The sequence below is a fragment of the Pogonomyrmex barbatus genome, unplaced genomic scaffold (assembly GCF_055798465.1).
Source record: "Pogonomyrmex barbatus isolate J1 unplaced genomic scaffold, ASM5579846v1 scaffold7, whole genome shotgun sequence".
Lineage (NCBI taxonomy): Eukaryota > Metazoa > Arthropoda > Insecta > Hymenoptera > Formicidae > Pogonomyrmex > Pogonomyrmex barbatus.
In genome coordinates, this window is record NW_028297171.1 from 8,801,968 (window position 1) to 8,823,528 (window position 21,561).

General features: G+C 32.8%; 4 protein-coding genes across 5 annotated transcripts; 2 read left to right on the top strand and 2 right to left on the bottom strand.

Moving 5' to 3' along the window:
- The first annotated feature begins 9 nt into the window (after window positions 1–9).
- Window positions 10–5,418, top strand: WDY (WD repeat-containing protein WDY). The gene is made up of 18 exons (XM_089083305.1): window positions 10–308; window positions 387–480; window positions 548–652; window positions 732–923; window positions 1,157–1,268; window positions 1,333–1,469; window positions 1,554–1,748; window positions 1,833–2,040; window positions 2,103–2,308; window positions 2,489–2,689; window positions 2,776–3,020; window positions 3,375–3,629; window positions 3,703–3,774; window positions 3,840–4,105; window positions 4,205–4,445; window positions 4,515–4,689; window positions 4,762–4,962; window positions 5,071–5,418. The coding sequence occupies exons 1-18, from the start codon at window positions 274–276 to the stop codon at window positions 5,263–5,265; spliced, it is 3,135 nt and encodes a 1,044-aa protein (XP_088939431.1). The 5' UTR covers window positions 10–273; the 3' UTR covers window positions 5,266–5,418.
- Incenp (Inner centromere protein) lies at window positions 5,001–9,188 on the bottom strand. Of its 2 annotated transcripts, none has more exons than XM_011649619.3 (7): window positions 8,457–9,188; window positions 7,309–8,370; window positions 6,980–7,159; window positions 6,724–6,908; window positions 6,282–6,663; window positions 6,080–6,200; window positions 5,001–5,991 (listed from the first exon to the last, which is right to left on the bottom strand). In XM_011649619.3, exons 1-7 carry the CDS (start codon window positions 8,868–8,870, stop codon window positions 5,780–5,782), a joined length of 2,556 nt encoding a protein of 851 aa, XP_011647921.2. In that variant the 5' UTR covers window positions 8,871–9,188; the 3' UTR covers window positions 5,001–5,779. The 2 variants fall into 2 exon arrangements, with proteins under 2 accessions (XP_011647921.2, XP_011647920.2); XM_011649618.3 differs by having other exon boundaries at window positions 5,001–5,994; window positions 8,457–9,185.
- A 746-nt stretch (window positions 9,189–9,934) lies between these two features.
- LOC105434051 (cGMP-dependent 3',5'-cyclic phosphodiesterase) lies at window positions 9,935–14,619 on the bottom strand. The gene is made up of 12 exons (XM_011649623.3): window positions 14,218–14,619; window positions 13,829–13,945; window positions 13,170–13,417; window positions 12,968–13,077; window positions 12,762–12,901; window positions 12,496–12,682; window positions 12,196–12,377; window positions 11,925–12,109; window positions 11,594–11,858; window positions 11,228–11,515; window positions 10,975–11,120; window positions 9,935–10,894 (listed from the first exon to the last, which is right to left on the bottom strand). The coding sequence occupies exons 1-12, from the start codon at window positions 14,317–14,319 to the stop codon at window positions 10,663–10,665; spliced, it is 2,202 nt and encodes a 733-aa protein (XP_011647925.2). The 5' UTR covers window positions 14,320–14,619; the 3' UTR covers window positions 9,935–10,662.
- Window positions 14,620–14,898: 279 nt separating this feature from the next.
- LOC105434052 (uncharacterized) lies at window positions 14,899–21,241 on the top strand. Its single transcript, XM_011649624.3, has 3 exons — window positions 14,899–15,588; window positions 16,855–16,998; window positions 17,459–21,241. The coding sequence occupies exons 1-3, from the start codon at window positions 15,454–15,456 to the stop codon at window positions 19,325–19,327; spliced, it is 2,148 nt and encodes a 715-aa protein (XP_011647926.2). The 5' UTR covers window positions 14,899–15,453; the 3' UTR covers window positions 19,328–21,241.
- The last annotated feature ends 320 nt before the right edge of the window (window positions 21,242–21,561 follow it).

The window sequence follows — 21,561 nt, forward strand, 5'->3', positions numbered from 1 at the left end:
CTATGCTTCTCGAGCAACCATCTGCCTTATTGCACATACGCAAGCAAAGTTATTGATTATTTTCCTTCTGAGTTATTTCTTCTTTTAACGGCGTAAAAAGTAAAGATAGTAATCAATACAACAGTATATATGTATGATTGGTATTTGTTCTTAATCATATGAAATTATACATGATTTTTGACGTTTTCTTTTCCAGTGTGAATAAAAATAGATAAAATTGTTAATATACTTCAATATAATTTTGATCTCTTAAAAAATAAAATTAGAATTATAATGGATATGATATTTGTTGGTAAAAATCATCCAAGGTTAGTGCAAAAGGAATAGTTATTGCGGCAATTATATATTTATATAATATATTTTATATAATATAATTATTATTATAGTATACAAGAAGCATTTGAGCGATTTTTCGAGACGAAAAATGTAGTGGAGCAATGCACCGAGCAATCTTTGGCATGTTTACACAACGCTTTCTTGGTATGTTAATTAAATGTCTTTTTTTCTTATTTCTATAAAATTTTATTTTATAAAAATGTATATTCAGGCAACAAAGGATAGAAAGATGGACTCCTCTCAACTGTATGATGCCTTTCGAACCATCCTAAAAATAGAAATGTCACAGGATGACTTCCGAGTTCTCTTTAAGAAAGTCAGTTAATTCACATTCCATTCTTAATTTTCAAACTTCTAATTTTCAATTTTTTTCAAAATGTAAATATTAATTCCAGATAGACATGAAACTTAAAGGCAAAGTAACGTGGAATAGATTCCTTTCCTATTTACTCATTGAATTTCGCAATATAGACAGCAGTTTAAAATTGCAAAAGTTGGAAGTGCCGTTAACGGATTTACCAAAACTACTAAAAACTCGTCATCGCACTTCTGTTTGCAGAATCATATTTTGCCCAGAAGTTTTACCGGTATGTGTTCGATATTAAAGACTCTGATGCTCGAATCGATCAATTATGCTTTGCATTTCCAGAGAAAGTTCATTATTGTATACCAATATCTCTTTACATTTTGCAATTAAAAAACTTCTTAAAAAAAAAAGAATTGCTCAATTATTGCATCAATCGCTCTTTCAAAAAAAATATTTTCAGCAAACATTCTCATCTATTTATAGTCATCACAATTTTCTTACATTAATTTTTAGGACAGAAGCACGAGTTTCCGTCGAGGATGTTATCTGACTGTTAGCCGAGACGGGGTGATTAATTACTGGTCCTTAGATCTCGAATATGAGCGCACGGTGCAATCCAAAAATCGTTGGTACTTCATTATTTCCTCTCTTATCCTGGGTTAATACTTTCCCCAATACCTTTTTTGCAGCCTACTTGAAAATACAATCAACCGTTATAACTGACATGATCGTGCTACCGGATGTTCAGGTAGTATGCACGAGCTCGACGGAATGCGATTTGAGATTTTATGATGTTGTGGCAAGAAAATTCGATCTTCGCATATTGGTTGGTAATAGTGAGGATAAAACTCCATCTTTCATTGTTTCATCCACTATTCATTTTAATTAATGTCGCGTGATATTTTTTTAGATATCCAGTTTAGAAAATGCAGTCGTTTGTATGTATTATTACTTCAGCACAGATATACAACAGAATTCCTATATTGTTCTGGGTGATACAAGCGGGTCTATTATAATCATGGCTTTTAATCCTACGGATAGAGGACCTTTCAAGCCAAGTACTGTCTATGACATGATAACCCTTCGTTATGCCGATGTTATTAAAGTAATACGAGAATAATCTATAATGAAACATGCGTAAAATATGTTTTATTGAAAAATCACATTGCTAAAAGATTACTGCAATTAGGGAGAGTTGCAAGGATTTGATGTCACGGTGTTTAAGAACATACATACAAACTGGACATGCCAGGTGGCTTATTACGAAAGTCTGCGAATGTTCGTATCAAGCAGTCAATGCTCCGTTTGTTCCTTATGCGTTTTTGACGCAACTGGAGCGAGGACGCAATATAGATTCCAAGTTCCCATGGGAATATCCTGCTTCACGCTTTGCGAAGGTAACATCTCACTTTGTAATCGCGAATCAGTCGGTCTATTTTGAAATGTACGCTTTTTTTAGAGAGTCGCATATTGGTAACGGGTGGACCAGACTGCGTGGTCCGCATTTGGAATCCATTTGTCCCAGGGAAAGCAAATGCCATTTTTTCGGAACATCGCTCGACCATCTGCGCGCTCGTCGTAATAGATGCCGGCAAACGCATTTATTCTCTGTCAAAAGACAGATGCATAAAGGTGTGGGACGTCGCGAGTCTTAACTGCATTCAGGTTTGGGAAGTCATGGCTTTTGAATACAATAAATAATATAATAATAATAATAAATATAACAATTACATTAGTAACAAAATAATGTAAAATATTTGTACAATAGTCTTCCTCTTGTACTTTACCTTTTATACTTCTCTTTTAATAACAAATAATAAAAAATAAGATGAATCTCATAAACAGACATACAACAAATTACCAAGTGAGTTGAGCGAGTATACTCAAATGACCATAGTATTCAACACGCTGACTCGTACAATGATTATTGCCAGTATGATGATAGCTATCCTCGTTTGCGAACACGTAATTAACGAAGAAACTTCGGATGGCTATACGCACACTAAGGGCGTCAGTTGTGTTCTTTATAATCAGCTCTTCCGAGTGGTGAGTGTATTTCTTCGAAAATCGAAATTCGAAAATCATTGATAATGAATTGTTTAACGATACAATAATATTTTATCGATATGCAGATTGTCTCTACGGGATTGGATTCGTGCATCATCGTCTGGGATCCTTGGCGTGGGCACCGTTTGCGTTTGATATCACACGCCCATAGTATTATGCGATATGGACAGCATGCAGATATTGAGATCACGGCAGCTTGTTTTGACGATTCAGAGCAATTTTTAGTGACCGGCGCTAGGGACGGTTCATTGAAAATGTGGAATTTTAATACCGGCCTCTGTTTACGCAACGTGATGGTTGATCATCAATGGTAGTGAATGATTCAATAACTGCTTTACTCTGAAAAATTCTATAGCTTTTAATTAAATTGCAAAAAATATCGTAATTACAAAACTGATTTTTCGATGAATTATTGCATGTTATCATGAATTATTGTAATTTTTTCTTCTCAAAAGTTTTCTGTTTATAAGTGTGTGTGTGTGTGTGTGTGTGTGTGTGTGTGTGTGTTTTACAATTAGAAACAAAATTATGGGAATTAAAAAACTATATATTTTCAACATATTACTAATAAAATAATTCTAATTAAAAAATATCCAATGTAATTACGATATTTTCCTTGATAGATGAACAAATTCTTACTTCATTGTTCTTATCTTTTTACTAGCGAAATAACAAATGTTGTGTGGTATAAAAATCAAATTCTGTGCTGCGGCTGGAATAAACGTGTCACAGAAGTAGCAGCTTCCGAGTCTGATGTTTGCAAGAATTGGACAAATAATCACACCGACGATATTCTATGCGCAGCCATAAAATTTCCGCAGCTATTAGCTACCGGAACGTACAACGGAGAATTGATTCTCTGGAATCTTGAAACAGGTCAACCTTTTAGACAGTATCAAGTGACTAATGTTAGTAAAAGGTGACGTCAATTGTAATATGAGCAATAATTGGCGCTACAAATAGCAGCAACTAACGATTAACTTATTTAACAGGTACATTACAATGATGAACGCACAAGAAGCAACCTCGAATGAGATTGACAAATCTATCGATCAAGAAATGAAGTAAATTATTATAAGATTACAAAAAAATTCTCTTTTTATTAAAAATTCTAAATCGATTCCCCGTGAATCAGAAAAATGACTTCGTGTCTTTATCAAGAATCAGCGTTGAATGTTGTTCGCGAAACCGCGGTGCGCGCAATAATTTTTCTAACTGCGAGAGAAGAGAGACCGGATGTCGGTACGTTGCTGGTCGCGCTCGATTGCGGCTTGGTGCAAGTATGGACTCATCATCCCGAGGCGGGATTTTTAGGCGCTTTCTCAGTCATCCATACAGTCGGCGATTGTGCCACGTCTTTAGCTACTGATCCTGAAAATCAATTTCTCGTAACAGGTTTTTAAACTTTTTCAAACTTTGATCGGGCATCCTTAATCTTTCACATACCAGAATTCTTCAGAAATGTAATTTCATTCTTGGAACTCTTCCTTAAAGGTCATAGCGTAGGATACATAAAGGTTTGGTTGCTCTCTAATTACATGCTACCGAATCCACCGAAAGTGTGTATGCCATTACTGAGATTGGAATTCCCATTCTTGTGGAAAGACATGATAGTCGGAAGAGCGAAGAGAGCGGTACGAAATCAGACGCTGCCACTTTTGTTATCATCCGTACGCGGCCACATGCGGGGAATTACTTCTCTGCTGATCATCTCTAGCGCGCGAATAATCGTTAGGTGAACTAAGATTGTTATGAAAATTAATGCAAGCGCATTCTTTTATTAAAAAATTTAAATAAATAATAGCGGTAGTGCGGACCGCACGGTACGTTTGTGGAGTTTTGGAGGTCGTTACATATCGACGCTTGGCACGTTTAGAAATTGGATCACAATTTTGCCTACTGTACCCGTACAGAAATATTTTGAGGATTACAAGCTTCCGGCAGATATTAGGAGAGTCGCCAGTTTCACTACTTTAAAGGCAAGACTATTAAGAAAATTGTTTAAGAAAAAATTATAAGAATGCAATATATATTTTTGGAATAATATAAAGGTACTTCATGGTGGTATGAGACGAATAGAGATGAAGATTGAAAAAGAGGAGATCGATATCACGAAAGAAATGTTCGAAGAAAAGCGACATATAATATATGGGAAGGAATTTGACAGTTTAGCGCTTGAGAATTATTACAAGTCACAGCTGCCCAGCAAAATGTATCAAAAACACCTGCAATTAGATAATACTTTGCCATATGTGAGTAGATGTATATATAAATGCTTCAAACTGAAATATTTTGTAATATTTTACTTTATTATATTGCTATATAAAATAATTTGTATTATAGTAATTTCATACTTGTAGATACCAATTTACATGCATTTATCAACATACTCTTTGAAACCTGTAGAGGCGCAGAAAACACTTTTACTTGGACAAAAAATGGAGCTTACGTATGGATTTTTATTTTTATTTGAAATTATTGGAGAAAAATATCACATACGATGTTCGCCCAATATTTCAGAAATATTTGTAATTACAGTAAAAAGATGTATCTAAGGAGAGCAATGAAATCGCTGCATTCTCCACTAATGGAAAGAGCCGAAGGCACTTCCGCAACATTAAATCTACTGTAACATTGATTTCTTATAACTTTATAAAACTCTGGCAGTGTTAGTAAAATATATATTTTACACATTGCATAAGTCAAAATGAGATTCTTAATTTAAATTACTCGAATTAGCAAACCTCATATACATATAACAATTATCTTTCGATCTAATTTACTAAATCGATTATCTAATTACATACAAGACTTTAATCTCTCTTCAGCGAATGCAATAATGTTGAGATATATAAATAAGTGAACAAGCATTGTCAATTTGTAAAGATACTACGGACATCATTGTCGCTGAATATTGGGATATAACAATGAACAACGCACCCTTCCTGAATTAAAACGATTTGTTTTAAATATTATCATGACATATCGCCCACAATAGCATGCGTATATGTAATAGTAAAGATCTCTGTTCAAAGTTGTCTGCACTTAAATCATTATATGATATTAAATTCATATTATTTTTGGTTGAACAAACTCGGTTTCCATCATGGAAATACGCGGCGGTGTTTTCCAGATTGCACTGGATGTACGCTTCAATCGACTTCTGTCTATATTTTGGAACAATTCAGTCAAATCTGGCGTGCACTTACGGGTATCGAAGAACTCGTATATTATTCCCTGAGGAATGTGTATTTGCATCGCAAGTTGTGATTTGCGGATATCTGCTGCAATACAAAAAAAAATGTATATATTTCTTTTCTTAAGTGTTCCTATTTATACTACAATATTATGTTAAAAAAATACACGTACACAATGCCCACAGTGGTATTTTATGCTTCGGTCTGCTTTCATCATCTGATTCGTCATCATTAGGTTCACTATCTATTACATAATTTGTATTATCTTGATGTTTATGAGCTTGTTGCTTACACTGCAAAAGATCGAGAAACAATTTAATTATAGAAGTGTAAATAAAGTACGAACAGTTTCTTTGACGTAAAAGATAACTCACTTTAGCTTGAGCCGCGAGTATTTGATTTTTTTGCTTCAACACCTCAGCAGCTTGTTGGGCTCTCGCTTCTGCTTCCCTACGCTTCTCAGCTTCTTGCTCTCGTCGTTTTTGTTCGGCAAGCAATCGTTCTGTCTCCTCTTGCTCCTGCAATCTTTGCAATCTCTGTTGTTCCTCTAATTTGCGACGTTCTTCCTTCTCTTGCACTCGTTGCTGCAAGAGGAGACGTTTCTTTTCCATCTCCTCGCGTTGCTTTTCCTGCATCAAAAGGGCTAATTTCGCCCTCTCTTCTCTTTCTTTCTCGGTTTTTTGTCGTTTCTCTAATTCTTGCTTCTCTTTAGCTTCTCTCGCTAGTTTGTTCTTGAGTTCCTTCTCTTGTCGCTTTCTATATACAAAATATGAATGAAATATTGATTCAAAATTTGTATAAAATTTTTATATATACCTTCTCTTCTCCTCCGTTTGTAATCTCAATGCTTCTTCTCTCTTCTTTCTCGCGTCCTCCTCGTGTCGCTTCTTTTCTTCCAATTTCTCTACTGAATTGGTTTTAGTGATACTTTTTGGCGGTTGAATGAAAGACTCTACGCCAGTAACGATATTTGTACGCGAGGCAGTTAAAGCTTTTGTATACTAAAACAGAAAAATGTGTAAATATAGTATAACGCGATTAAAAAGAAGAAAATACTTAAAATTGATCTTACATTTGATAGATTTTGCGTATTTATGGGAGTGTGAAGACGGTTTACAGATACTGAAGGTTGCATCAATTTCATCTTGCTTAAAGGTGTTGTTTTTAACTGCGTTTGTTTTGTATTTAATTTATCAGGTTGACTCATAAATAATTGATTAATTCGTTTTGGCAACTGTAATTGTTCCTTGTTCTGTAAGGAAAAGATTAGATTTATTAATACAATAAAATACAACTATAGAAAAAAAACAACTATAGAAAAAAGAAAAATTCAAAATACAACTGTAAAAAAAAATAGAAAAATTCAAATAATAATTACAAAATTTGACTTTACAGTTTTACCTCTTTAAAATCATCATTGTCTTTCTTTTCTTTTGCCAATGAGATTTTTTTAGCTTTCGCGAGCGATTTACGAGCTAATATCTGCGCGACACTTTTCTCTGTGTTTTTGTCCGTCTCGGTTTCTTTAGTGGCCATTGCACGAGTTTTTGTTCTAGTCATTCTAGTTGGAACGTCTACATCGACTGGTTTCGGGCTATACATCACCGCTTGTTCAAATGCTTCTACCCGCTTCTTTACAGATTCCTTAGCATAAGGGCTAAATAATGCATTCGATTTGTATGTGGATTTACTTTCTTGTGCAATCGCGGGCGCAATTGCATCTCTAAGGCGCGTTTTCACCGGCGTATTAGGAATTTCATCGTCGCTAGAAGTTAACAAAGTGTTTTTCACTTGCTTCTTATTGTTCTGTTTCTTCTCAAGCTTCTTCGGTTTCTTCACTTCGGGTGACGATTCATCTTCTGTAATTAATCCATTATAATTGCTATATTGCACAGGTGCTTGGGACACCTGCGTATTGTCTTGTAGTTCTTTTTGAACGCTTTGCTTCTCTTTAGATTTTTTACTATTGCTCATGTTTATTGCTTTTTGAATTACCACTGTCTCGTTTAATTTTGACTGTTGTGGTAAACGTTCTAATACCACAGTAGCATTTAATGCAGTTCCAGGTGTATGGAGACTGTGCTTTAAAGTTGAATTCATAATTGGAATAGGCCTTCCGATTGCATCTTCATACATAGATGGTTCTTCGGCATCATCTGCATTAGGTGCTACAATTGTATCATCTACTTTATTTTCTTCTCTATTCTGAGAATCTTTAGAGTTTGATCTACTAGAACGTTGTCGAATTGGTACTTTCAAGTTATCATCTTCCTTTTCAATCTCCTCAGTCTTTATAACAGGTATAATAACTTGATCCATCTGTTTAGACTTCTTTTTTGTCAATCTTCTTGTTGAATCTTTTGCTTCTGTTTGATTTTCTATTTTACTATACTTAGAAACACTATTCTCCTCATCAGAACTGCTTGCTGACTTTTTCCTTTTAACCTGACTGTCTCTCTTTACCTAATATTTGCAAAATCATATATCACATAATATTTCATAATTCAACTTTACATAAAAACATATGAAGAATCACTTAAATTACTTACTTTCTTTGCAGAATCAACTTGAAGGATGATACTTTGTTTCTTGATGTTATCCGCTGCTTTCTTGGATGCTCTTCTCTTGAGTCTAGTACCTACTACCTCGCTCTCCTTTCGCTCCTCTTCCTTGACAGATTGAGGAGAACTCTTTGGCGAAATGGTTTCCTGCTGCAACACTTCATCTTCTAGTATGGTCTCGATACGAGGCTGAGGCGCTTTCTTTCGCAATATCTTTGGCGTCTTCGGGATCAGCGGGCCGGATGACGGTTGTGACAATTGCGTAAATAATTCATGCACGTAGAGCAAATTTTCCTCGAGACTCTCTTTGAGACGGTTCGATAGTTCCACGCGACGATTATGGATCAACTGCAGATCCTTGAAAATTTTATCCCGGATCTCGTCCTTCGATCGGGCATTCATGATGTATCGTGTACCAGCCAAAAAGGTTCCTCTATTACGTTAAAATTTCTCACGCGGCAAGAGATGCGCGTATCGATTCAATCTTTTATCCGGACGAAATATCCGAACCCACGCGACATTACATGATATCACGGACAGAACGCTTTAATACCCTCGTGATACGAAACACAACTATTCACACCTTATACGAGTTCGACTCATGCATCGAGCGCCGTTTATTCCCGACTGTTACTTGGCGGGATGGCACATCGAGACGAATAGGAATTTTTCTGCCGGCACGAAAGTAACGACTTTCCATTTGATTTAAATCAAAACCGTTGGCGACATCTGCCAACCCGCCCTTCGGTTTGCGTTCGTTAATGCATCGTTGTCGCGCCTCGTCATGATAGAGTCACTAGAAATAACTAGAAATACTAGATTTAAATTTAAATGCTCTAATATTACTAAACAGGTCTTACTAAATTTAAATCTCGTTCATATCGGAGTGTATCACGAAATAAAATGCGATTTATTGATATGTAATGTCATTTATAATAAAAATTTTATTAGAGAAATAAAATATCTAGAGTAAGTTACGGACTCATGGTTTAACACATTGAAAATCTAATTAACATATGTGTGTGTGTGTGTGTGTGTGTGTGTGTGATGTATATGTATGTATGTATGTATGTATGTGTGTGTGTGTATATATATATATATATATATATATATATATATAAACAAACATAAAACGTAAACAATAAAAAGGGAAAAAGGCCGACAAGAAATTAAATGTTATACAAACACAATATTATCATCAAAAAATTTTTATTATTTATCCGAGACAACGAAAATCAATAATATATAATTTCTTACTCGTTTGTCGGCCTTTTCCTCTTTTTATTATTTATCTTACACGCTTTTCGCTTTATCAATTTAGTATAAAACATAAAACTATAAAACTGCTATAATGAAAAATTAATAGCTAAAGAAAATGAAATAGATTCAAGTTTTAATAATTTTTTGTCTATAATTCATTGCATGGATTACGATCGAAAACGCATGTTTTCGATAATAAAAAAAAGTTATTAATTAAACAATAACTTTGTAATTTTACCATATATTTGTTACATTTTTCACAAATATCAATCATTCTTATTTACATATCTAATGCATGTAAACAGCACCTTTTTTAATTTATATCACATTTAAGTTGTCCATAAATAATACATCCAAGAAATACATAAAAATAGAGAACAAATATTTAACACACAAAAATTAGAATTATTCGTGTGTGTGTGTGTCTGTGTGTGTGTGTGTGATAAGTTATAATTAATAACAATGTATACGCGAGACACGGATATAAATATAAACTTTCTTTATATATCCATATATTAATAAACTATAAATTATGGAATTAACTTTTGAAATTTATCATATACAATTATCAATATTAGGTTATGTGCAACACAGATCATTTAAATTGGCAGTGCATAATATACATCTAATGATTACCTGATCTTTTCTTTGATTATTTACGCGAATTATCTACATCTATCTTTGATTAAGTATAACAAGCTCATTGCTTTTTTAAAATCACATTTTGATTCTTCATTACTTAAATTTAAATATATTCTCAGAAAAGTAGATCAATCTGTGAAATTTCTCGACTTTTTTATAATAAAATGCAATTTGTAAAAGATCTATCACAATATTATGAATGGAACATTGTTGCAATATCAGAAATTTTACGTGCAGATTCCAAATTTAATGATATTAAAATTTTGATGTTTTCTTTTAAATCTATTTTAAATTATTCTCCGCTTTCTCTGCACTCGTCAAGATTTCCTATAGAACATTGACGTTTTTGAGCAAATGTCTTAAGCACTTCATCTTCAAAATTGGGATCAAGTAAAATGTCTATTCCTTTCGTTCCGTTCGTCGAATATTTTTGAAATATGGTCTTGGCCACTTCCCACAGTGAACAATTCTGTTGCAACATATGAACTAGAGGTTGCGCCAACGGGAATAATAATGACAGATTACTAAAAAACAAAAAAGTATATTTATTACGAAAAATATATAAACGAAACATAAAAATAAAAAAAATATCAGATATACTTACGTAAAGACAGGAATAACCAAGTTAGTAATAAATTCTATTTGAAGATCGGGAATGGACGCACGTTCCCTGTCCATCATTTCAACAGGCGCGTTGCCCATACTTTTTTCTAAGTCACCTTGCGAAAAAAATTCATCGAATATTTGCTCCTAATAAAAAAAAATTATTTAATTTAAATTAATTAATTTAAAATTAATTAAAATTTATTTGTAAAAAATAAAAATAAAAGAAAATATTAAATTTGAATAAAATTTACCGCTGTTTTCTTTGAAAGTTTCCAATCTTTGGTTTGATCACTCAAATCGCAACAAGTCATAAGCATTTCAAATAGCAGCTTCTGTTGTTTCGGATCATCTTTGTTATATCCATTACGAATCATTTCTTCCTGATTTTTTATAATACGAAAATGAGAAGCTAAATCAGTCGCAAGTATATTGCTTCGTAGTAAATCCAAAGCTTCGCTATATTCATTGCTATCAAAGCTTTCAAATATATTGCAACCTTCAGTATTTAATATGCACATCGTTTGTGCAAGATGATGTCTCTATTTAATAAAAAGAAATTAATCTATTTAGTTGGAATTAAAATGTTAATTCTTTAAAATAATTTGTCTCTGTTTTACCTCCATAACAGATCCTTCTGAACTATAAAGATTTGCTAATACGGTGCCGCACTTCATTTGAAACGAATTGTTAGTTCCCCTATGATCTATATCATGACATAAACACGATACAAGAAACACCAGAGCCTGTAAAGGTGACATGTAATTTTCCTCAATAAGCTGCATGTTCTTTATCAGCAGATAAGCGAAGTGTGCCACAGAAAATGCATGTGTCCAATTATGATAAGGTGCATCTCGATAACCTTTTTTAACATATAATATAAACCTAAAGAAGATTATGTTAATTAATATTATTAAAAAATAAACGGATCATTTAATTTCACATTAATACCTCGCGAGTGTTGAGATTTTAATTCTCCAATGCTTTAAGAAATTCAAATCTGTGAACATTTTAATAGTATAGCAAGGTATATGTTTATAAGGTACATTTCTTGGACTGAAGTGGAATTTGTTAAAATCCTTAATATTATGATCATCTCTACAATTTAACAACGCTTGAACAGCGGATTCTTCCACCTACAAAGAAATTCTTTACTGAGCATATAATCTATTAAATAACATATTATTTATATTTAATATATTATACAAGTATTTTTTTTTACCTTCATGTGATACATCATTATTTCATTGCTAAGTTTATTTCGAGCTTGAGCATCCTGCATTTTTTTATAAACAATACTATGCATTATTGATATACCACAATAGATACTAAATGCTGTCGCAATTTGTTCATCAAAGGCATCGAAATATAAACCGTTTATTTTATTGCATAATTGAGCCACTCCTAAAACATAAAAATTCTATATTTTATATTTACACTTATTTTTATTATAATCCATTTTAATTATAGTTCACATTCTTATGATAACATATTAACATATTAACATATTAACATATTTTACCGACAATGCCCTTTTCATCCCGTATTGGAAAGCACAAAATATTTCTAGTCTTAAATCCTGTTACTTCGTCAATTCCACGATAAAAAAGAGGATGATTATAAGCATCTCGAATATTGAGTAATTTACCAGTAGTTGCAACATGACCAGCTATACCTTGTCCAATAGGTATTCTCATTTCGCTCATAGTCTGGTATATTTAAAATAACATGAAGTTATTTATTATATATCGTTGTCTTTATGTGAAATTAACTATACAAGTTACATACTTCTCCTGTAGAAATGCCATCAAATACTTTGGCAACCAAATCTTGTTCATCAGGATCCAAAAGAAATAATGAACATCTCTCTGCATTTGTTAATTTTCTGACTTCTGCCATAATCTCACGCAAAAGATCAGGAAAGTCTCCTAAATATGGATAAATATATGAAAGATATAGATTGGATGTTGTGACTAATAAATTAATCACCATACCTAAATGTGTGAAAAGCTTCCTAGAGACAGCTAATAGATCTTGACACTGCTGTTTCACACGTGTTTCTTCATAGCAACGTAATGAACTAAGCAAATATCCAAGACAAAACCTATAGAATTCCAAGATATTTCAAAACTTAGAATTAGAATATTTCTTTCTTTCAACAATTATTTGATGCATTATAACTGCATTGTACAATACCTAAAGCATTCTTGAACTGTCTTTGTACAAGCATGCCTAGCTTCATCTCCATCCACATAATCTACCAGGCACACAAGCAAAGCTGTATGATGCTTGAAAGGATGCTGTATTGGGATCGTTAAGAGGAACTGAGGTGTCGTGTCCATTATTCTATTAATATATTTTAATAATTCTTTGTCGAGTTGCGCAACAGTCAAAGCTAATGATGTTTTATTTATCACAGCCTCATGTAAAACATTGTTTGGTATCTGCAAAACATAAATTTTTGTTCTTCATATTCACAGGAAATACATTAAGTGAAAGGATTTGCCATTAGAATCATGACTTTAGGGGATAGATGAATAAGGAAATTGGGATGAATCGTTATATATCGAGATGTTCTAAAATTTGAAAGGATAATTAGCTTATCAATATCATTATTAGAATTACAAGGAAAAATATGATTTATGAAGCCCAGAAGTGGCTATAAGCAGACAGTTTGAAATATTTAGTAAATTTAATGATCAATTACATTCACTGATAAATAACGATGAGGTATGATAAAAGAAAAGTATTTTCTTGATTATTGCTAAATAATTCTATAGTCAAAATTATCAAGACTAATGTCTCTCTTCTTTCAATCTTTACAGGAAATCTTCACAGAAGAAATCTTCACTTACAAGAAATCTCAATTCTCTATCCAAAATTTCTTCACCTATCACATGTATAACCATCTCCTCGGATTCTACCAGTACTGATATGAGGAAGACTAGTCTTGCATTTGTCGCATCCTGTATCTGTAAAAAAAAATTAAAAAGGGACGGGAAAGGAAACAACAAGAAACCCATTGAAAATTCATTATGAATTTTTTCGATTGTCTCATACAAAAAAAAACTGAAAAAAAAAAAAAGAAAAACAAGACCAAGTCAGCCGGTGTTCCGTCATGCTTGGTCTAGCAGACGACTACGATAGCGTCCGTGGCATCGCGTTACTATTGGTCGAGGACTCGCGGCATGCCGTACGTTCAAATGTCACGACGTGGGACGGTTCGTCGCGATTTTATACGCACATATCTGTTCAGCCGCAGCTGCACCTCTGTGTACGGCAGATCGCACAGCTGTTCGATCAGCGCGAGAATCCTCGCCGGATCGGCGACTGAAGCCGAGGCCATCGTCTCGGACGATCTCGAGTCGGGTCCTTCTCCGGGGCTCCGTCGTGGATCATTTCAAGGGGGAACGCGACACCGGGACGGGGAGACCGTCGCGGAGCGAGCCATTGGCGACGTCGATCGTCCTGCGGCGATCTTCCCCGTGGATTGACATCAATTGACCGCCGCGGGCGAGCGAACTCCTGTTGCAGTGCGGAGCGGCGGCAGTGACGACGATCGACCGCGGTCGATCGGGATCGATCGACAAAAACGAGCAATGCGTATCTGCGTTCCTAATGACAAGTGCTGACAAGCTGACAAACTGTAATCGCACGCAACCAGGGGGGACAATTCACTGAAATATAACGGGTTTGTTCTTTTTAGCTGCACTAAAATTTTCTCTCTCGCTTTCACCAAACTCCAAATATATAGGCCTGTTCTTTTTAGCTCTTAAAATTTCTTGCACGATTTCCTCTTTTCCTCCCCATGTAACCATAAAAAATTGACGAATCATAGTCGATTATTCTCCTATTCTTCGATTATGATTCGTCCATTTCTTATGGCTTAAAGCTTAAATCATCTATTGTAGACCGGAACTTAGCCTGTTCCTTTTAACTGAATCTCTTGCATCATTATTTTTCTTTTTTTCTCCAACAGGAAATGAAAAAAAGAAAAGATGAACGATACAAGTTTAGCTAAAAAGAACAGACCTATTATTATATTTCAGCCATCTAACTCTCGGCCTACATCTATGGTCATAGCTAATTGGTCGGTGCTCCAAATATGGCGGAAATATGATGCGAATGTAAGTCTGACTCGAATGCTGACTACTCTCCGAGAATCTCTCGTGCCGTGTTGTAACGGCATAAGTAGTAACGCCAATGTAGTTGTCTCCATTTTCGCCCCTTCCTGTCTGTAGCTTCCTCGTTCTCCTGTTCGCGCTACATCGTAGCGTCGGAGCAAAGGGTGTTATCGGGCCTTCTAAAAAGAAAGAAAAAAAAAAACCGGACGAACATTCGTGACAGAAAAAGTGGAAGAAGCGTCGCTCGAACGTTGGCGTTGGTGCAATACAAAATAGCGGGCGTGGATTCCGTCGGTTTCTACCTCGCAGTAGTCGAGCGTGTATGGAAACGAGCGTTTGTTGACGAGTAAACAAAAATGGACGTGGAAGAGGGGGAGGCGAAAATGTGCAGGCTCTGCGGCCAGTACGAGAGAATCTATATCGATGTGTTCGGTGAGGAAGGCATCAAACGTTACCTGGGCCTCAAGATTCACAGGAAAATCAACATCCTGGTGAGTTCGACCACATGTAACTCTTCTCCCTTGCCTTGTTGCACGTTCTGCCTTTCTAACCCTTGAATATGAGAGGCGAATTAGAAACAAAGAAACATTTCTTTTCGTATTTCTCTTCTTTTTTAAATTCTTTTAAATACGAAGTTTATATACATATACTCGCCGTTTGTTTCGCTTGTTTTATTTTATGCTTTACGTTTATTTATGCACAAATCAATATTCTCTTTCAAAGTTGAGTTATTTTTTAGCTGAGACCTAATATTTAACTAGATTAATTATTATTTGCTTCTAGGCTTGAATATTCTTTAAACTAATTACAGGAAAAAATAAATGACTCAAAACATTATTAACTTTTTAGTGATCATCATAACAAAAAATAAAGAATACTTTTGTGGCTCATGGAAATATCAGTTTTGCAATTAGTATCATTTGTTTCCATCTTTAATATTAATTTTCTCTATCAAGAATTTCAATACACATTATCAGTATTTAAAAGTCCATGATGTATCTCAGAAAGTAATTATACAAAATATTTTCAGTATATAGCTATTTGTATATAATATCTGTATTAAATAATAATTCTAGAATGTCCAGATATTAAAAACAGTTTAAAAGATATTACTATTGTTAAAAAAATTGATTTAATATTTATTTTTTTTTATAAGTTACAATTTTATTAAAATAGTAACAGTTTATTATATTGTTTATTACATTTATTCCAATATATCTCTCAATCATTAATAGATATTATTTTATGTGTCTTATTTTATTAAAGAAATTCTTGTAGAATCTCCTAGAATTTGTGACTATTATTATTTAAAAAATAGTTATTAAACAATATATAAAAAATATTATGTTTATCTTCAAATATGCATGTGTTCATAGATATGTTACAAAATTACTATACAAATCTATATAAACTTTATTTAATGTTCTAAGTAATGAATATTAGAATAGTGTAAATTTAAGTTTATCATATAAATATAAATTTAAATTACAAATAAAATAAAATAGCAAATTTATATAAATAAAATTAAGTTTGTTGATAATTTTAGACTTGATGTTGCTATTTTAGTGAGTATCAGAATATAACGATATATATTTTATAAATTGATATATTTATGAAGCAGATTAGTAGTATTAAGTAACATTTTGTAAAAAAAAAAGAAAATTAAACATTTATGATTTAACAAAATCTTATTTTTATATAAATATATTACAAATATATTTTTCAGTATTTACATTATTTCTGTTTATAAATCTTAGATAGATGAGAAGGATCCTTTACCGAAGGCAATCTGTGTTCAATGCCTGGGTAAGCTTGAATTTGTTTGCGACTTTCAAGAAGAATGTCTGCGCACCCAACAAGTGTTACGCGATCAATATAATCTACCACCATTAACAGAATCTGTAAGTCTCTCTATATTTTATTTATATTTCATTTTCTACCTATCGCCTTTTTATTATTTTATTGTAATATAATTAATTTTGATATTAATTTCATATGATATACAAATTCAAGCGCTAATAATAAATACATTATAAAAAACACACATGAATAATTAGATAAAATATAAAATAAAACATTTATCAATTTATATGCAGTTTTATAAAATTCCAATTTTTTTGTAATCTTTTATTATATTAAATGTCAATCAAATATTTTAATTTTATTTTTTATGACATATAATTAAGAATTTTTCACTCTTTTTATTAAACTAATTTTATATATATATATATATAATAATTTATCTCTTTACCTTATATTTATTACTGAAAAATTTATATGAATCAAATTTACATATATTATTATTAAAACAGATATATATTCTAGTGTCTACTCCTATATATTAATTTAATCTCTCTCCAGACAGAAGTAAAAAACGAAGAATCAACTTCGTCTGTGGGTGCGTCATCAGATAATAACAACAGTATTGAAAAAAATCTTAATTCTAGTAGAGACAATCAAACTGAAGAAAATCAGGATGATGTCGTCAAGACGTCAGTGGAACAGCAAAAGAAAAGAAATAATACATCAAAGGTTCTACGAAACCTTCGCAGTCAACAACAACAACAACAACAACAACAACAAATTTCCAAATGCAACGATGAAAATACAGAAAAGAATATACAGAGTCCACCTGCAGAAACGTCATTGACTCGTTGGCTTAGAAGCAAGCAAAGCACGGATAATTTGCCTGTGGATAATGAGGAGATCCCAATCGCGAGTAGATTAAGGAGTCACAACAATGTGGAAAACAACATTAGTGTTCGTACTGTAAATAATAACAATAATAGTAACAACGAAAATAGAGACAAACAAAGTCTAAAGCAACAACAGCAACAAGATACATCGACAACGATTCAATTACCAACTTCGGCTTTAAATAAATTATTAACAATTGTCTCGGGCTCACCTGATATGGATGTTTCTGTGAAGGAAACAAGAAATCGAAATAATGATGCTGAGGATATTAGCTTCACTGTGGAGATGTGTAAAAAACGAAATGATGATGTATCGACGGTGCGAGCGCGCGTCTTTCCTGATCAAGGTTATTGTTCAGTTGATTCAGCAATCATAGATCTGCTGCAGAGTGAGAATAGCGCAGAGATAAATAGCATTATTAATAACATCCTTAGCAATACGTCTACGAAGAACAACAATAATGCGGCAGCAAAATTGAAAGATTTAGCGGAATTGGAGGAACGTCTAGAGGCCACACAGAATCCGGAGGAGCTTTTCAAGATCGACGGTGAGGAAATCAAAGTGGATGATAACGTGGAGCATGTGGTAAACGAAACACAAAATGGTTATGCATGCAAACTCTGCCAAAAATTCTATGAGCGTCGAGATAAGTGCACAGTTCACGTGAAAACGCATCTCGGTATCAAGCAGTATACATGTGTCGTTTGTAACGCCAAGTTTGTTTGCAAGTCTGATGTAATGAAGCACATTCGATGCTCACATACTAATCCTAGGCCCATACAGTGTCCCAAATGTCCTAAACGATTCAAATCCAAATTTTATCTAGCGGAACATGATAATGTTCATAAAGGAGTGCGACCATACAGTTGTACAGACTGTGGGCAAAGTTATCACCATAAGGTTTCGTTGCAAATCCACATGAAGTCACATTTGCCGCCACAAAATCTAGCCTGTGAGTATTGCGGTAAGGTCTTCCCATTTCGTACGCGATTGCTCGGCCATATAGCGAGTGTCCATATGAAAAAACGACGCAATTTTCGTTGTCGTTTCTGTTATAATCTTTACTCAAGTTTATCGGTACTAAATGAGCACATCAAGACTCGTCACGCGACCACATACACGTGCGACACATGTGGCAAGACTTTCAAAGTCGCTTCGAAATTCAAGGCACACGTACTGCAGCATTCCAATCCTAAGCCATTTGTGTGCAATATTTGCAATAATCGTTATGCGTCTAAGGCGTTTCTCAATGAGCATCTATTAAAACATGAAGGTTTACGCAAACATATATGTCAGGAGTGTGGTGCGAGTTTCGCACAAGCCAGTCACTTGGCTGCTCATCGCCATGTACATGGAGAGAAGACGCATGCGTGCCCGGAATGCGGGAAAAAGTTTAATCGTCGTGATAATATGAAGGTGCATCGGAAACGGCATTTTGACAAAAAGACTGGCACAACTAGCAAACAAAAAGTTATGTCTAATAACAACAATAATAATTTGGCCGCTTCCACCACATCTGTTAACGAGAAATGATGGCAGGATTTACAGTTACAATAAATAATTATTGGAGAGGAGAAAAGACTAATATATCTATAAAATCTGTGCAGATTTTTTTAATAGACTGGATAAGAATTTGCATGAAGAATCAAAGGAGGACAATTTCGAGATTGAATACTTGAGAATATATTCGAGGGAAGATTGCTCAAAGATGACAGCGTATAAAATTGGTCCTTCGATAAATTCATGTCCAATGTCATTCCTAACACTCTTATTTTTAATAATATAGTCGAACTTCCTATTCTTAAATTAACGGGACCAATCTTATTCTTAACTTTTTTCCTCGATTCCTACTTTAATAGTACATACATATAATGAAAATGTTTATTGCGCTTAACAAATAATTGTACTATAATATTTTTGGTTCTTTTTATTTGTTTTTACTCATATGTTCAAAAATGTAAAAAGTGGAGGAATAGTAAAGGAAAACTTGTTAAAGATGCGAAATCAGTGCATCAACTTCTTCAAGGATAAAATTTTGAAATTAGAATGTTTAAGTAATGAGCATTATATCTGCTATCAATGAGATTTTTTTCCTTATGGAGAAATTCTGTAGTAAATATTTATTGACTATGCATTGTTCTAAAACTATAAAATTAATTTAAAATTAAACAAAGTCCTTGGAGAAATCAATAATATGAATTTGTTGAGAATAAGATGAATGTAATAATAAAATAAAATATTTCTTTTTTTTCTATAAATATTAAATTTTTTTTTTAGTTTTATTTTTCACAGAGATTATATATTAATCTTCTGTCCAAATGATCTTTATAATTCTGCGATATTTTTCTCTTTTTTTTATTTTTGGATAATTGAGATTGTCAGATTTGGGAATGTTAGAATATACTTAATTATTTTATTCAAGCGTTTACATAGTAAATATTAATCTACTATGTATCGAAACGTGATTTAATCTATAAAAATGTGCATACCTCTTTTAATATTTCTTTTCTGAGTACAATAAGTATTCGGAAAATTTACGATATTCTGTAATGTAGACAATAAGTCGAATTACGGCCAAAATTACGATTACTCGGATAATTATATAATTTTATTAAAAATTTAATGACTCCCATGCGCATGAGTACATGCGTGTATATATAACATACTAGGAGTAGGGCTTCCAAAATTAATGAGCCTGTTACAAGGCTGGGGATATTTTCTATACATCTTTAGATATATCATGTTTATAGAAAAATTGTATCAATTATGACGATTTTCAATATCTTTTGGAGCAAGTTTTATATCAACTGTTATATTAAAAATAGAAGCGTTTTGAAAACATACAATGTATTATATATAATATGTATTTTATAAAATGTGTGTATATATATTTTACTTACAAAACGATACAAAACTACACGAGGAAAGTAACATGCAAGTGCCTTGATTCAAGTCTTCAACATAATAAAATAATCTACAAACGAGAGAATGTTGCAGTTATAAAGGAGAATTATAGTGTTCTTAAATATAAAGAATGGCAATTATAAAAGTAGATATTTTATGATACAAACTATTGAAGAAAGCTTTTTACTATATAATTATGGATTATTGTATGATCAGAATATCACGAGTAACTGTTTATAATTAATTAGATAATTTTTCTGTATTTTGCGAAGTGATCGACAGTATGAGTATATTGTACGTGACGTATACAATTAGAAAATAATACTCCTCTTGTTCGACATTGAAGACATCCATCACGTATAACAGAAAGATAATGCATACGTATTCACATTCACTTACTTTGTAATACGCGTGAGCGTGTGTGTATGTGTATGTGTAATATGTACATATATTTATATATTTATATATGATAATTTTTATAATAAGGAAACTTGTTTAATGTTTCTATCGTTGCCTCAATAAAAATATGATATTTTTGGGAAATTTTTTGCTTTTCTTTACTTGAGTTTTTTAAAATAGTGAGGTAATTGTACTTTTATGTTTTTATTTATTATTAATTGTATTCAATTAAAAAGTACAAAATATTTTAATTGTAATTTTTAACCAATTACAATTTTTATTAATTATGCATAATTATATAAAATTGTGTATAGCATAATATACAAGGAATTTATAAGTTTGTTAAAGATTATTATGGTGATAAAATTCTTTTACTGCATTAAATTTAATATAGCTTGAAATTTTTTTATAAAATAGCATCCAAATATATAGTTATGATTAGCAAGAGTAAAGGAGCGGATATA

What these genes read in the sequence shown, in the direction of transcription:
- LOC105434051 (XM_011649623.3), bottom strand. Translation starts at nt 14,319, where the DNA reads ATGGCCTCGGCTTCAGTCGCCGATCCGGCGAGGATTCTCGCGCTGATC. An exon ending in GAAGCTTTTCACACATTTAG is followed by an intron (nt 12,902 to 12,967) that starts GTATGGTGATTA and finishes ATCCATATTTAG; the next exon opens with GAGACTTTCCTGATCTTTTG. An exon ending in TTGGTTATTCCTGTCTTTAC is followed by an intron (nt 10,895 to 10,974) that starts GTAAGTATATCT and finishes TTTGTTTTTTAG; the next exon opens with TAATCTGTCATTATTATTCC.
- LOC105434052 (XM_011649624.3), top strand. Translation starts at nt 15,454, where the DNA reads ATGGACGTGGAAGAGGGGGAGGCGAAAATGTGCAGGCTCTGCGGCCAG. An exon ending in ACAGGAAAATCAACATCCTG is followed by an intron (nt 15,589 to 16,854) that starts GTGAGTTCGACC and finishes TATAAATCTTAG; the next exon opens with ATAGATGAGAAGGATCCTTT. An exon ending in TACCACCATTAACAGAATCT is followed by an intron (nt 16,999 to 17,458) that starts GTAAGTCTCTCT and finishes ATCTCTCTCCAG; the next exon opens with ACAGAAGTAAAAAACGAAGA.
- Incenp (XM_011649618.3), bottom strand. Translation starts at nt 8,870, where the DNA reads ATGAATGCCCGATCGAAGGACGAGATCCGGGATAAAATTTTCAAGGAT. An exon ending in ACAATGATGATTTTAAAGAG is followed by an intron (nt 7,160 to 7,308) that starts GTAAAACTGTAA and finishes TTTTCCTTACAG; the next exon opens with AACAAGGAACAATTACAGTT. An exon ending in ATACGCAAAATCTATCAAAT is followed by an intron (nt 6,909 to 6,979) that starts GTAAGATCAATT and finishes TTTCTGTTTTAG; the next exon opens with TATACAAAAGCTTTAACTGC.
- WDY (XM_089083305.1), top strand. Translation starts at nt 274, where the DNA reads ATGGATATGATATTTGTTGGTAAAAATCATCCAAG. An exon ending in CACGGTGCAATCCAAAAATC is followed by an intron (nt 1,269 to 1,332) that starts GTTGGTACTTCA and finishes CCTTTTTTGCAG; the next exon opens with CCTACTTGAAAATACAATCA. An exon ending in TCTATCGATCAAGAAATGAA is followed by an intron (nt 3,775 to 3,839) that starts GTAAATTATTAT and finishes CGATTCCCCGTG; the next exon opens with AATCAGAAAAATGACTTCGT.